This window comes from Gavia stellata, chromosome 21 (assembly GCF_030936135.1).
Source record: "Gavia stellata isolate bGavSte3 chromosome 21, bGavSte3.hap2, whole genome shotgun sequence".
NCBI classification, from domain to species: domain Eukaryota; kingdom Metazoa; phylum Chordata; class Aves; order Gaviiformes; family Gaviidae; genus Gavia; species Gavia stellata.
The window spans coordinates 12,532,968-12,548,267 of record NC_082614.1 but is presented as its reverse complement, the minus strand read 5'-3'; the positions used below and the strand labels follow the sequence as shown (position 1 = coordinate 12,548,267).

Below are 15,300 nucleotides of genomic sequence, written 5' to 3'. Positions count from 1 at the left end.
TGCCCACTTGGGCATGGAAGGAGGCATGAGAAACAAGGAGCAGGGCTGTGCTGTGCCAAATGCTCCAGAGGATCCACCTCCGGACCCGCGGGCAAGGTCAGTCCAGCAGCACCCAGCACCCGTTTGCCAGCCCTGCACACTAGGCACTTCCCTGCCCACCCGCAGGCTCCCCTCCCGACCGAGCCCCGGCTCCTGGCGTGCTCCCGCATCCCTTCGCATGGTACACGGCGAGCTTTCGTCACCGGCTCCAGCGCTGTGTGGTGCTGCAGCGGGCAGCCATTCCTCTTGCAGAGACCTCGTCGGATGGGGTTCCTTCCAAGGCTTCAGCTCCACACAAACAAGCTCCGATGGGAGACTGTGCCCAAAAGACACATTCCGGTTGTTTGTTTGTTTATTCCAATTCTGACAGAAACTCTAACACTGGGAAACCGCTGGGGCGATGCTGATGATGATCATGTGTGGGATGGCCCCCAGCAAGGGGTCATGGATTGTCCCCTGGGGCCAGCACAGCTAAACCACCCCCTGCCCTCCCCACGCCAGCCTGGGTTACATCCAGGAGCAACGTGGGGCTTTGACACACTGCTGCTGGATCTGCTGCACTGGTTATCAGGAAACAGGAGAGTAAATGAAGAAAATTAGCAGCTCTTACGCAGCTGATGGGTTGCCTTGAGTTTTGCATCACGGTTGACCTTGAAAGTGCTAATACAGGCAAAGACTTAATGGCTCCGCAGCTGGAAAAATCAGGAATGCCTTGAGAGCCAGTGTATGTTTACCACCGCCAAGGCTGAAGTAATCAAAGAGTGAAAGGATTAAAAACAACAACAAAACCCCCTCGTGCCCTAAATGTTTTTGCCACTTTATCTTTTTTTTTTTTTGCATAAGGTCAACCTTTCAAAGGTTAATGCAATCTGGGCAAATATAAATAGGCTTCACAGTTTATCTTGCTACACGTACTGCTGTTACTTAGAAACCATTTGCAGAGAGGTTAATTCGGGCCACACGTCTCCGAAGCACACGCTGTGCTCCCTGGGCAAATCAAAGAGCCAAGCACAACTGCTGCGGCACAGGCGGGGAAGGTAAGGGCTGTCTGCTGGGAGTCTTGCACAGAAATAACCAGCGCGGAGCAGCACATGGGAAAGGTCGCTCCTGCGACGCACCAACCCTCCTTCATCGTCCTCCTCGGCAGCCTGAATCCTTGCAGCTCCCTACCTGTGGTTTGCTGGGGCACAAGAAAAGCGTCACAGATGGAGACCTGAACCGCACAGCCTCCACAGGGTGAAGAAATCAGGCAGTTCACAGGCAGAGGGAATGGCCTATCCTTAGATAAAGCAACAGTGACTCTTGTGGACTGTTTTAAGTATTGCTGGGCTGGCACATCACACACCACGCCGGGTGGGGAGGACGGGCGAGTTCCCTGCCCTGTGCTCGGCGGTGCCCCAGGCAGATGCTAAGGCAGGGGCAGGCTGGGATGGACCCAGCGAGACGCGGAGCCCGCCCAGCTTCTGGTGAGCTGGGGTTTGGGGGCTGCCAGACGGCACAGCCCCATCCTTGTGGTCAATAATTCATCTAATCACCGCTGCAGCCCATCTGCGTTTCTGCCTTCCCCATGGCCGTGGGCTCCACGTGTCCATGGTGTGCCTACGGGCCCTTCTGTCTGGCAGGCTCTCAGCTTCACATAAGCATCCCCCAGCACCGGCTGCAATGACATGGTGACTACGCGTTTCCCACTCACCGACTCCAGAGCAGCCCCGGTTTTACACATTTCTAACACTTCCCTCTGAAGGCAGCTCTTCTCTGAGGTAAGGACACCATGTCCAGTTCCCTTCTCCATGCCAAAAGCTATCCCAGCCCTTTGGTCACCAGAGGAGCTTTTCCTGCACCTTCTCTGCTCCTCTGTGGAGAGAGGGGAGCTCAGCCAGCGTGGGTCACACAACCACCACAGCCTTCTCCAAAGAGACACTGACCTTCTCGAGCTTTTGCAGACCTCAGGCACGGAGTCACCTCCAGCCAGCCAGTCCCCAAAACCACGGCTCTTGGCCGCACTCGGGGAGGTACAGCCTCACGCTGGGAGCCCAGGGCTGCTGCTCCTCTCTAACTGCTCTGCGAATGCCTTGAGGATTTCTGTCTTCATTGCCGGTGAACTCAACCAGTGGTGATCTCCTTCCACCACCCCAGCAGGGCAAGGGTAAGCCGAGCCTGCCGCGGAGGCTGTGGGCGATCCGGGGTTTTTCCCACATTAGAGGCCTGTTTGTTTGTAGTCTGGGGTGGCAGAGGCTCTCAGGAGCAGTGGGTCCCCTGCTTCAGGTATCAACTGGATGAGTGCAGCAGGAGCCCCGGTACCAGGCACCAGCCTGAAATGGGGCACGACCGAGGTGGGGAGCCTGGGGCAGCCCCACCAGTGCCCAGCGCTTCCCCACAAGCACCGGCAGGCAGCAGGAGGAAACAGAGCTCAAACAAGGTAAACCAAACTCAAAACTTGATGTTTGATTGTCACGTGCCACCAGCACAGGAAGCAGGATTCAAATACTAGCTATAATTTTGGGTGTGACTCTGCAAGAGCTTTTCATCCTTGTATAACTCATCCTCATCCCACAGCCCCACTGACCTAACTGGTGAGCCCCACACCTGAGCGTGGTTCTCAGAGCCAGCCTCCAAACCGCCGAGAGAAATACATCTCCCGCTCTGAGCAAAGGAAAGGGAGCCCTGTGGGAGAGCCGCTTCCACCTTAACTGGCTTGGCGCAAGGTTGTTTTTGTTTTTTGGCTTTCACAATGGAGCCAGTCAAGGAGAGAACCCGTAATTCTGACTTTTGAGTTACTTGGCTCAGGTCCACATGAATGACTTGGCTACGGTCCTTCCGGAGGCTGCGATCTTAAAAGGATGTGCGTGCACGCATGCGTGTCGGTGCCGGTGTGTACACACGTGTGGACACTGCCAAAGCCCTGGGATAAGACTCCCAAGGATACAAAGAGCCGATGCACTGCAGCGCACCTGGCCGAGCCTGCCTGCACAGACCTTCAGCCGGTGCAAGACGAGATGAAAGGAAGTTTGCTATTTGATCAAAACTAATCAGGGGTATTTAATTACACAGGAACGTCTTTCATCAAACAGCCAGTGCAAACAGAGTAGGGATCAAGCCTGGAAAAAGCGATGGGAAGGAGGCAGCGAGCAGCTGGCAAAGCCATTGTACAGCGAGATTGATCACGCAGGCGAGGGTCGGAAACGGAGGAGCCTCCTGGCAACTCCAGCCAAACAAAGCGCTGCCAGCGAGACTGGAGATCTGCAGACCTCTTGCTGTGCTCCTCGGGTCCCGTGAGCACAGCAAGAACACTCCAAGGTGAAAGCAGCCAAGAGGCAACGGAGAGTGTACAGAAACGGTTGTGTCCCCATAGGTACGCCCGCTCCTGTGCATCGCTGGTGCCAGGATCTCAAGCTGCAGCTCAGGGCAGTCACCGACTCTACCCCTCTAGCTGCAAGACACCCTGCAGAGAGGGCAGGGAGCAGGTCATCCTGTTCATGGGTCATTGCACTCATTCATTTCCTTGCTCCGAAATGGCCGGAGCACACAGCTCCAGCTGGTAATACACTGTAACCTATTAACCCCAAGGCAGGGCACATTCCTGGAAAGCCAGCTGTTCGGAGCAGTTTCCTTGCAATGTCCAGAAACACTTTCTGGGGAAGAAACACAAAGCAGATCTTCAGTTAATTTACCCCAGAGCCCTTGAGCGTTGGGATGGACTAAACTCCCAGCACCATTAGTGCCTCTGAGAAGAGAGCGGCAGCGGTCCGTAACTCTGGCTGTACCGTCGGGCAGGCTGTGTTTGTGCCCGGAAGCAACACTCAAGAGAAAGAAGCCATTCGGATGGAGGTCTCCCCAACTTCCCAAATCACGTCCTGCAGGTCCAAAATGCATTCAGCTTTGGAGGTCCAAAGTCATCACTGTAATTCATGAAAAAGTTTGGGCTGTTAATTCACCTGACAGTTCACACGTTGAGGCCAGTGAGATGCTTGTGCCCCAAGGAGGGGATGCCTCGGCAAACAGGGGCACCTGGTTATCAGAGCCTGCCCTGGCCAGACCCCCAGCACAGCCCGTCCAGGTCCCTGCGGTGCCACCTCCTTGCAAAGGTGTTCCCACCGAGATGCTCAAGTGACTCCCTTGGGCAGCAGTTACATCCACAACCACGGCTCTTAACACCAGATGGGAAATTCATGCCCATACCCTTTAGCACCTACGAGCTCAGGGCCAAAATGAGCCAAGTGCAGTGCAGAAGCACTTCTGGCCATCGGTCAGGCACACGCCCTATGCCTTTGCCTTCCCTTGAAGCCAAGGCTGACGTTACAAGCCCAAGTATTGCAAGATAGTGCACCCAAAACCAGTACTTGGCTTTTCACTGGCAAGAGAAAGCAGCAGAAGGTTGCAGTGTGTGTCTCTATCATTTAGTAATTCATCACAAGGTAATACTTCTGCCCTAGTGCATGCCAATAGAGAATAAAAGAGATGAGAAACCTTGAATGGGATGAGCGGGGAGCTGCTAGGTGAATTTCTAATGAGGAAAATATCTACAAGCACTAATAAAAAGACCTGAAAGAGAATGCATTAGTAATGACAGGGTTTGGAAGAGCATTTATGTTACCTGTCAGGCTTCGACTATGAATTTAGAGGCAATTCAGTGCTACTAAAATCCCTAAACAGCCAGTAATGAAAAGATGACTTAAATTTTCCAAAGTGACAAGTGATTTGGAAAGCCGTAGTTAGTAGATTTTCAGAAGAAAGCTGTTATGCTCTTTTGGGAGAAAGGGGAGAGGCATTTTGAAAAGAAAAAGATATTCAGAAGCCCCTAAACCTCTCTGAAAATCCTGACTTCAGATTTTGATTCTGCAGAGGCAAAGTTCCCCGCCCCTCCGAAAAGCTATCAGCTGCAGACAGCAATCCAGACGTGCAAATACGAACAGCAGACACAGCTTTGCTGCCGCTGGATCTGGACACGCACGAAAACCAGAATCACACCAAGCTCTTGATCTGTTTTAACTGTACACTCAGACCCTGGTTCTCCGACACCTCTCCAAGCATCTCAAGGGGACGCAGCCTGGCTTCACCCCGACATTTCCGAATTTCAGCATAAAAGCAAGGAGAAGCTCTTGAAGGGAAGGTTTACAGCAAACCCTGTGAGCAACACCTTGCATGGACTTAGCTCGGCTTTTCAGATTTCCTTCTGTGTGGTTTTTTTTCCAAGGCTCAGAAGCTCACATTTTGCTTTCAAACACAAATCCCACAGACTATGGTTTCAAGATGACTGCTTCGGGAAAGGGAGGAGGAGAGTCCTACCAGGCTGTTCTTCATGGCTGACGGAGCAGGAATCTCCTGCTGTAGAGATGAAGGTCCCCTCGGAGAATATCTCTCTAGGTAGAGAGGAGGTAATTGATCCTGCTCATGTGAACAACATCTTGTCATTTTTCAAACACTTTGAGGAAAGAAGGTTACCATCTTTGGTGCCAGGAGTCTGGAGAATACTCAAAATCACTACCACGGCAGGGTAGGAAGAGCAGCTCTCATCCTTGTACGTCCAGCTGGCAAAACACTGAAATAAGAGACCTAGACCAGATGCACTGGTGCTTAACCAGCACACAAGTAAGTGTCCTCTGCATTTGTTGCTGTATTTCAGCAAAATCTAAAAAAAAACCCAAACGAGTCTTTGCAACCCCCTCAACTGACGCAGAATCATTCAAGCGACCTCCAGTTGTGTTTGGGGCTGCAACGCATCTTGAAGGAACCTGTCAGTCCACTGCAAAGCCAAAAAATTCACACCTTGAAAAACAGCAAGGGCCAAGCTAGCTACGGGGGCAAAGCTCACCCCGTCCCTATGAAAATGAGGGCACTAAACACTGTCTTGCTCTCTTCCTCCTTGATGAGAGAGTGGCAAAGCCCTTCCCTCCAACAAATCAGGTATTTCAAACAGAAAGGACACGGTCCTATCAAAGGTAGGTCAAGTCTTTGGCTCAAACCACTCAACGGTGCCTTAGATCACGCGGCAGATGTAGCATACAAAATTAACTATGTTTGCTCGAAGCCTGCGCTCGCAGGTGAACCAAAGGGACCCAAGCGGACGGGTAACAGAGCACAGCGACGCAGCTAAATAGGACTTAAAAGCTTTTGAAGCTGCAAACACTGGAATGAACTGGGGCATGAAATTAATTTTAACTGTACTGAATAGGAGACAGGCCATAAAACTCCATGAAAATAAGAGACCGGTAACATTTTAGTAAGAGTAGAAACTGTCTCCCCGTAACTCCCCAGTCAGCTCTATTAGCATAAGTGACTCATCCCAGCTGAAAAGCAAAGCAAACAAGCAGGAAGAATTAAAGTAGTGTTGCAAGGCGGAGAGTATCGCTGTAGAGAAATCGAGGAATCCTGGCTTTGTGATATTCAAATGCCTTCCCACTGACACTTGCAAACATTCAAGTAAGAAAAAAAATACACCCTGGGAAATGTTTAAAAAAAACAGAAAAAAGGTCTTTGTGAATAGTAAGAGCCCGGCCATCCTCCTGTGCCCAGGTATGTGGCTCCAAACCCGCTTCATGTGGGAGCAGTTTCTATTTAGCACAACAGAGTCAGCATGCAATGAGCTTTTGTGGACAGAATCCGACCTAGATGATTTTCCAGCAACCTGCCAAAAGGCTTTTGCATCATGGCTACATCTGTGTAGGGTGAAGTTGTTCAGAAGAATCTGCATCCAATTACACCTTGGCAAAATATAACCTGTGGTGTCCTGGCAGTTGTCCTTCCGGTGCTTTAACGCATCTGGATGATATCTCACAGCACCCTGAGGATTTACTCCATCTCCTACCGAAACAGCCACCTCCTGGCTATGGAGCAGAAGCTGCTCTTCTAGAGCAGAAGGGCACAAACATATTAAGAACAAGGAAAGAACAAAAAATATCTCCAAATGCAGCCCACAGAGAAGCTGTAGGTAGGATCTGAACATCCAAGCACGACTTGGTCAAAACAGAGAAGTTTAATACCTTTTCCTCTTGGTCAAAGGACCCTGAATCATTTGCTTAGAAAAATCACTGAAATCTTGATTTTTTTAATCTGCCTCCCAAGCATCCAACTTTATTGTGCAGCGGGGATGCAAGAGATGGGAGAAGAGGACACAGTGATTTCTCTGCACACCCATCAACAAGTAGCAAAGTGCAATTCAGACCCCAGGACCTCTGAGACAGGCCCACGGTCAAAAGCAGCAAACATCTGGAGCGCAGATCGCTCAAGGGCCTTTTGCTGACCTAGATCCGTGAATGCGCTCGGCTGGCATCAATAACCAGCTGAAGGCAGCTAATTGTGAGGTTTCTGGAAGGAGGAGACAGAGGCTTTTCATTAACATGTGTGGTTTCCTTCCCATATTTTTGCAGCATTAAATCACAGTGAACATTAACCCCAAGCCTGCCTGCTCCAACCTCTCCTTGGTCTATCACCGCCACCGCTACAGCCTCACGAGAGGGTTGGGATAACCCTACGGATGCCTACAAAGGAAGGGAAGGAGAGGAGCGCCTGCTCTGAAGGCACGGGAAGCTGGTTTGACAGGGCTTCACGTCTCATTACCGGTTTCACTCCTGACCTGCGCAGTCAGTTCCCTCTCGTTTGTGCCCATCTTTCAGGCAGCAGCCAAGGACAGGAAATCATTTAAATCGCAGGAAAATGTGATCACAAACCCACAAATATTGGCAGGGGAACGGGGAGTGGGTGAAGGATCTGGAACTACTTTTAACTCATTCTTTCAAGGACAAAACTAGCAACCAGCTTGAAATGGCCACCTTCAGCACCCAGCTTGTGATAGCCGTGGAGCCCTTCAAGAGAAGATGGGGTTTGGGGGACCCCGAGAGACGGTGACTGCCACATGCCATCAGTGCCAGGGGTAAGCCACAACCCGCAACGCAGAAAGCACGTCCTTGGGCCAGCACTTGATGCTGTACAAGGTGGTTTTATCAGCCATCAACCCCCTGAACTGATAGCAAGACAGACTTCAAAAAGCGGAGGGCTGCAAGCTCGCAGGGAGCACAGACCCTCTGCCAGGCATCATCACCTCTCCCAAGAGTATAATCGTCACCTACTTCATTAGTCCCATGTTGAAGCAGTGAACTGGAGGGGATGGCTCTGCTTTTGTTTGCTTTTTCTACATCTTTGCAGCTAGAAAAGCAGACTAGGCGTGGGCTGGGGGAGGCAGCCAGCATGGAGGGCACACATCTGCCCGCTCCTCAGAGCTGCCTTCGCAGGCAGCATGTCCACTGAAGACAACGGCCAAAGGGCTGAAATGACAGCAGACCCAGGCCAAAGCACACGCCTGTCAAAATCCTGGGGGGTCCTCGCCCAAGACGTGCGGCAATGTCTGCCAAGCTTGAACGACCAGGGGTAAAGGCATTGCCGACACAAGGCACAAAGGAAATGTCTGGAAACAAAAAGCTGTTGGGATTTCTCAGCTGCAGGAAAAGCACTTGTTTCCCACTGACTTCTCCGCCTGCTTTCCCTCCCCGCAGAAGCCTTCTCCATCCTCCCCACCCACCCCCAGGAGATGATGCTCCCCTGCCCCAGAGGTACACAGCAGCACCTTGGGTTGATTCCCAGCACCCAGGCCAACACCGAGTACCCGAACATGACCCTTGCATTTAGGGTGCCAATACCCAGCACTGGCAGCAAGGCTGCTCGGGGACCCGCCGAGCCCTGTGGGAACTGAAGGGCTCGGGGTGATTGTGGGGTTTGAATGCTTTACAGCGAGTGCATTGCCTGGATGACACAGGAAGCCTTGGGTGGAGCAGGAACCGAGCGGGGCCGGGCAGCGAGCAGCAGGGTCACATCACCAAACCCTCCTCCTCCCCACAGCCCTTGGGGACAGACGGCACCTAAACACCCCCAGCGCCTACCGCGCTCCCCTGAGCCCCAGCAGCAGAGCAAGAACAGCAGAAGTACATTAACTCTTTCCCTATAATCCTCCCGGCATCAATCAACATACCGCCGAAAAGCAAAAGATTATTAACTTTTGTTAATAGATTATTAAAGATGACTATCGCCAGCTCACTGAGCCTGTACCAAAACAGACATGCTGCAGGCAGCTCAGAGCAATCATCGGTTCATTCAAGGCAGATAAAAGTTTCAGATCTGGTTTGACTATTTAGATTTCCAACAATAATTACAATTATTGCTATTCTCATTATCTGTTATATTTCTTCTATATTCAGGAAGCCACTGCGGTTATTAAATACAGGTTGATGACTAAATCATGTATTGAGGTGATAAGTCAAATTAGATGATTGCTAAGTCTTGGTAAGTATCTTTGAAATAACCACTGTTATTAGACATTCAAGAGGTGCTTCATGAAAATCTAATTGTAATTGCAACTTTTCATTTTACCTCATCTTTCCCGCATGCAAACACACACACACGCGCGCGCTGGCAGCTGATTTCATACTTCAGTATATGTGAAACACAGACGAAAGTGCCTGAGGTGAGCACTCTCCGGGAAAACGCCTAGAGACTGGCCAGGACCCGCGTCCACACACCCCCACCACCCTGGAGAAAAATCAAACGGCACCTTCAGCATCCGTCTGAAGCTACGGCTCCCAACTGCTGGGCTCCTGGTTTGTGTTTCAGGCACCCGGAGCAGTGAAACACCAGCTCTAAAAAGGTGCTCGCTATTCCTCGGCAGCTTTAATTGGGGTCTGGGAGCGAGCTAGCATCCCTCCCGCTCCAGCCTAATGCCCAATCTGACATTTAAAATAGTCTTTATTGCCACATACTTACATTTTAATGTTTTCATGGTATTGCCTGGTGTCTGAAGGCTGGTTGTATAATGGCTGAAATAAATAAGAAAAATGAAGGCATAAATGGTACGGTCTGACATTTAGAAACTTCAACCCATCAGAAGCGCTGCTGCCTCGGTGCAGGTTCCCGTCTCCCCGAGCGGTGCCAGCCCAGCCGCCCGTCCCCACGGCCCCCAGCCCGCCTGTCGCCCCCAGCCCCGCTCCCCGTCCGCACGGGAGGGTGCTGGCTCCCGGCGGTGCCGCTCGAGTCACGGTGCATCCCGACTCAGCCCGTGGGAGGGCAGGCAGCGCTCGCGCGAGCTGGCTCAGAACAAGCAATTTGCGACGTAATCCACATAAACACGGCACAGCGGAGTACGTGGTTGTTATTCACCGATTGAAAAACGCAGTGCGCTTTGGAACATATGACACGGGGGAGGCGAGGGGAAAGAGGGGCTGGGGGAGCGGGAAGAGACAGTCTGTGTGCTGCAAATTGTTATGTCTACGCGGCAAAAGCCTGCCTGAGCTCTCCCAGGGAGCCAAGCGCGGGCAACTGCAGGCAGGACAAGTGTTCGCCCCTGTGGTTTCCAGCAAGGCTGGCCCCCGGGCACGTTGCCGCAGTCACTAGCACCCATGTGTAGAGCGATGCTCCTGTCTGGCCCTCAGAAAGGGCACTGGGCTCCGGTAGGACAAGTGTTTTGTCCAGGGATGCCCTGTGGAGAGCTCAGTGACCGTGGCTGTCTCCAGCACTGGATCTGAGCACCCATCATGGAGCTGCTCTGCCCCCCGCACCCTCGGTGGGGCCCTCCACAGGGAGTCAGGAGAGCTGGATCCATTCCTGGCCACCTTCAGCCCATCACTTCCCCTCCTGCCTCGCCCTTCCCATCCGCAGGGAACCTGCCACAATACAGGGTCCCACCTCTGGGAGGGAGAGCTGCCACAGAGGCCACGCTCAAACCCACCCATTGTGATTAACAGCTCAGGTTGTGCTCCAGGAGCTGCCACCAGTTGTGTCCGCATAAGCAGGCTGACAGGGTGCTCAGGATTAAGCTCTTAAACGCTTTTCTAGTCATTGGCTAAGCTGGTGTGAACATGTCCAAGACTGTGCTAATCAAAAGCTCTCCATGGCCCAACCATCCTCAGCAACTGGGCGCCTAATGAGCACAGCTCCTGTCCAACCACAGAAACATCGGCCAAGTTTTCAGGCAGTTCATCCACAAACTTCCATCGCATCAGCTGTGAGTGATCTAACACCTGTGGCCAAACGCAGGCAGGGGGATGTGTGATGGCTGGGTGCTGGCTGAGGGCAGCACCCTGGCCACGGCGACATACAAACAGCTCACCTTCCTACTGCGCTCATACAGCTGAGGCTACACTCTGGGTCCGCTCTATTTCACCTCACAGGAAAACACAGGAAATAAACATAGGAAAAGAGCGAAACATCTGCTGAACATCTGCTCAACCAGGTGAGCAGCACTGGAGAGGACAGCACCTGCAAACACAGGTGGGTCCCTTTCTCCTCCAGTTTGGAGAAGGTGTTATTCTCACCTCCTCCACAGTATCTCCCCATCACCATCACAGGTGCTTGGCACAGAAGCTTGTTTTTCCACACAGCCAGCCTGCCTCTACTGCCCTGTAAAAAACAAACACTGCCTCACCTCTCCCCTGCCGCACACCAGCACAGCCACATCGACCTGCACAGTGAGGAGAGCGGGCGTATCTCTCCCTACTCTCTGCAGCCCATCACCGCTGCATCTTGGCAGCAGCAGGTCATCAGCTTCTTTTTCTGGCTGCCCTTGGACATGTCCCTCTTGGCTGGGAAAGCACACGTAATCCCCACGTGGAAGAGGCACGCAGAGGAGGCCAGGCAGACAGACGTGGCGAGATGAACCGCTATGTCCCAGGAGGACTGCGGGGCTGCCGGCAGCATTTGGACATCTGTTACCCTGCGAGGGGACGGCGGGCTGCAAGTCTGCCAGGAGACACTCGCAAGGAGACACCCGGCCACCCGGTGCTGACAGCGCCAGGGCAGACGAGAGGGGACAAGCAAGTCCCCCCGAAGGAGACATGTTCTCAGCAGTGTCCCTTCCCCAGGGGTACTTCTATCATGAATCCTCTCAGATCTGCTGGTCCAACTCCAGGCTCAGAGCTGGCTGTGCACTTCACGCTTGGAAAGCTCAGAGGAACACAGACATCCGTCTCATCACGTAGCTCGAGAGAGGCAGGTCTGCACCACGGAGAGAAGAAATCAAGCCGTGGCTCTGGAGCATCACATCCACAGTCACGCTGGGAAGGCTCGACTGGGCTGCCTTGACCAGCGACTGCCTCTTGGAAAAGGACTGCGGAAACTAGAAATATTGATAAATAGAAGTGCCTCTCTTCCCTCTGTGCTCATAAAAATCAAAGCAAATAAGCTGGCATGTGGCGAGCCACAGAGACCTTCCTCCTGGGAGAAGGCGGTGGAGTAAACGTTTTGTTTTGCACCTGGGTTACAAGATGCTCATGTGCACGTGGACATCACGGATGCCCTGAGGCCACTCAGCTCACCAAAGGCTACTGATTCTTTTCCACCACTATTTATCTACGATATAAACAGCCACGTAAATTAGCCACTTAAATTAGCCACTTAGTTAGCAAACAGACAAGCACTGGAACACATCACTTTAAAAGAAAAGCCCAAACACTCAGAAATAAGAAACTCTGGGACCCAAACCCAACATCCACGTGACACCAGCATCTCAAAGAGATTTCTGTCTGCACAACAGCCTCGGCACTGCACCTCAGCCCACGCAGCGGAGCAAGCCCGGGAGACAAGTTCCACCTACCCCATAGAGAACATATCCTCATAGACTAAATAGTTAAAAGAAACTTGATTCTCAACAAGGCACGGCCTGAGAAACAGCACCTTCCCTCCTCAGAGCCATCAGCAACCTGCACAGAACTACAACTTTCTCAATGAGTAGAAGTAAAGCTGACAGGTCAGATGGGTACAGTGACGTGTTCGAAACATCCACAGTGTTTCTCCAGGGTAAGGGACATGTAATGCATTTCTCTGGGGGATGACGTTTAAGAAAAACATAATTGCAATGCAAAGCTATTACTGGAAAAACCTTGGATTCACTGAAAGCTCTTTAAAAATAAAACAGAATGAAAGGTCTCCACTGCAGCGTTCAGATCACACATCTCAATGACACTTCTCCCTGGGGAAAGCATGGGGTTGTTTTTAAGATGGTCCCACCACATTGCAGGGATGAAATGAGCGGAGTCCTGGTTTACTGAGTCACAACCTCCTCCTGACCTCGAGGGGAGCGCCAGCATCCCAGGACCTGAACTGGATCCCTGCTTCCTGGGATCCCTGGGCAGGGGTGATTTCCACCGCGGGGACAGGGAGCCGAGCCCCAGCCAAGCGGAGGGCAGCGGCCGTGACTGCGCAGCACAACGGTGCGTTCTGCATCGGCTGGGGCTGATGTGGGGGCCAGGGAAGAGGCGCAGGGCCACCCAAAACCCCAGCAGACAGGATGGAGAAGCACCAGCAAGGGCCAAAGGGACTGGGGTACAAATCTGCACGTTTAAAACCCCAGGAGCACAAAACCGAGGATCCTCTGAAGAGGATCAGACACGAATGACACCTCTACGATAAAAAACGCAGGGCCAGACCTTGTAAGGTCAAGGCAGCGAGAAGCCAGGAACCAGCAGCAAACACTTGCTGCTTCCTTGAGATGTACAACCCAAAGACACGATTTTCAGTGAAGAGCTTGTAAGCCCGAAAGCTCAGAGGGAGCTCTTTAATAAAAGACTGAAGCCAGGAATAAGAGTTTTCTACCAGAGCCAGGCTATCCCCCAGCAGCTTCTAACTTGATGGGAAATCCATGACACAGACGCAAATCTTCTGGGTAAATCCCTATTTATGCTACACTGGATCACTCTCAAAACCCCTCCTTCCAGCTAACACTACAGGTAGCCTCGACAAGTCCATCGATGCGCTCAGGCGATAAGATTTCTTTCTTTGCTCAAACACAAACCCCTCAGAGCAACCTGCTGCCAGCAGGCAGAAGGCAGAGCCCCACCACGGCCCCTCCACCCCGTTAATGCCAGCACAAGCCGGGGATGCAGCCTCCAGCACCGTCCTGCCAGCGGCACCCAAGATCTCGTACCACCTCACCCTGCTCGTGGTCACGGTTTGCCAGCGCTGGGGTAACCTCCGGCCTCTCTCTACCATGACTAACCAATTTCCACTGTGACCTCTCGCCTCGCACCATCAGTCCCTGGCAAGCTGCCCCGCTACCGAGCCGCCGCGCATCCGTCACCATCGCTGTAGCAAATGCAATAACCAGAGCTCTCTGAACAACCAAAAGCAAGTCGTCAGCAGCCTGAGCGGAGCCGATAGCAATCCAAGACCCTGCATTTGGGTGACAGCCACCGCCGTTCCTTGCAGAGCTTTTGCACAGGATTAGCACCAGGCTCCCCCAACCTCCCTGCAAGAGACCTCTGGCTTGCGGCAGCTCCAGGGCTGGCGCACGTCGCATGCGACACGGTGGAGCAGGCACGCACAGCGGGCAGAGCATGCAAAGCTGCTCTCCTTCCTGGAGCTGCTTCCTTTCCAACTCAGAAGAAGATCTGACTATTCATCTCGTCTCTCAGAGGCCGCTGGCAGGTCCCGGGTGCTGTTTTGCCCGACACGGCGTGGGGGCTGGGCCATAGGAAGTGTCTCTCTCTGGGCAGACAGATGAGACAGTCTGCAAGACGCACGCAGAGCCCAACCGGGGTTTTGCAGGGTTTTCTCAGCAGAGGTTTCCCCTGCCCTCTGAGGAGTAAGGCAGGGTGACAGTGGAAAGGTTTGCACTGGACTCTGCTGCAGCTCCCCTGTGCAATGTCAGCGCCCAAGGGCAAAGCATCAACAAACTAAAAAAAGGAAAAAAAGGAGGAAAAAAAAGCCAGGGGAGGAAGGAAAGAAAATGCAACATCTTTCAGACGAGGAAGCACCAACCTGAGGCACTGCCAATCTTTAGAGCAGAAACAGAGCAAAGGGTTTGACCCTGGTGACTCAAAGGAAGACTAACGAGCGCTACCTCCCCAAACAAGGAAGCAGGCTTCGACACGTAGCAGTGAGCGCTAATTCCCTTGTGACCCCTCCCTTACACACCCGGGGAAGACAGCAATTAGTACCACCTCCACAAGGCAAGTCCAAATTACAGCTGCTGAGGACTGTGAGCTGCCTGCTCCCACCTGGCAGGAACAACTCCCTCCACGGCACCCCACGGCTGGTGCAAAGCAAGAGATGCTCCGTCAGACCACGTCTGTCCCTCTCTGATCCTTCCAGCAGCATCGCTGCAGACACACCTTTTCCCAGCACCCTTCTCCAGGTCTCAGCTCCTCAGGGGTTGTTTTCAGCCACTCCTCCAGCAATCAATCGCTTGACTCACAGCTGGATTTTGCTGGATGAGGGGGCAGCCCCAAACTGGCAATTTATTGTAAGTTGTTTTTCTCAGCTTCCTGGTGCACGAGGGAGAGA

At 52.6% G+C, this 15,300-nt stretch overlaps 1 protein-coding gene across 1 annotated transcript in view; it reads right to left on the bottom strand.

Moving 5' to 3' along the window:
• The window catches only part of NCOR2 (nuclear receptor corepressor 2), a 180,810-nt gene that overhangs the window by 97,045 nt on the left and 68,465 nt on the right, over nt 1–15,300 (bottom strand). The window contains exon 7 of the mRNA XM_059827785.1: nt 9,790–9,842. Within this exon, the coding sequence (XP_059683768.1) occupies nt 9,790–9,842 (53 nt within the window). The remainder of the gene's footprint in view (nt 1–9,789; nt 9,843–15,300) is intronic.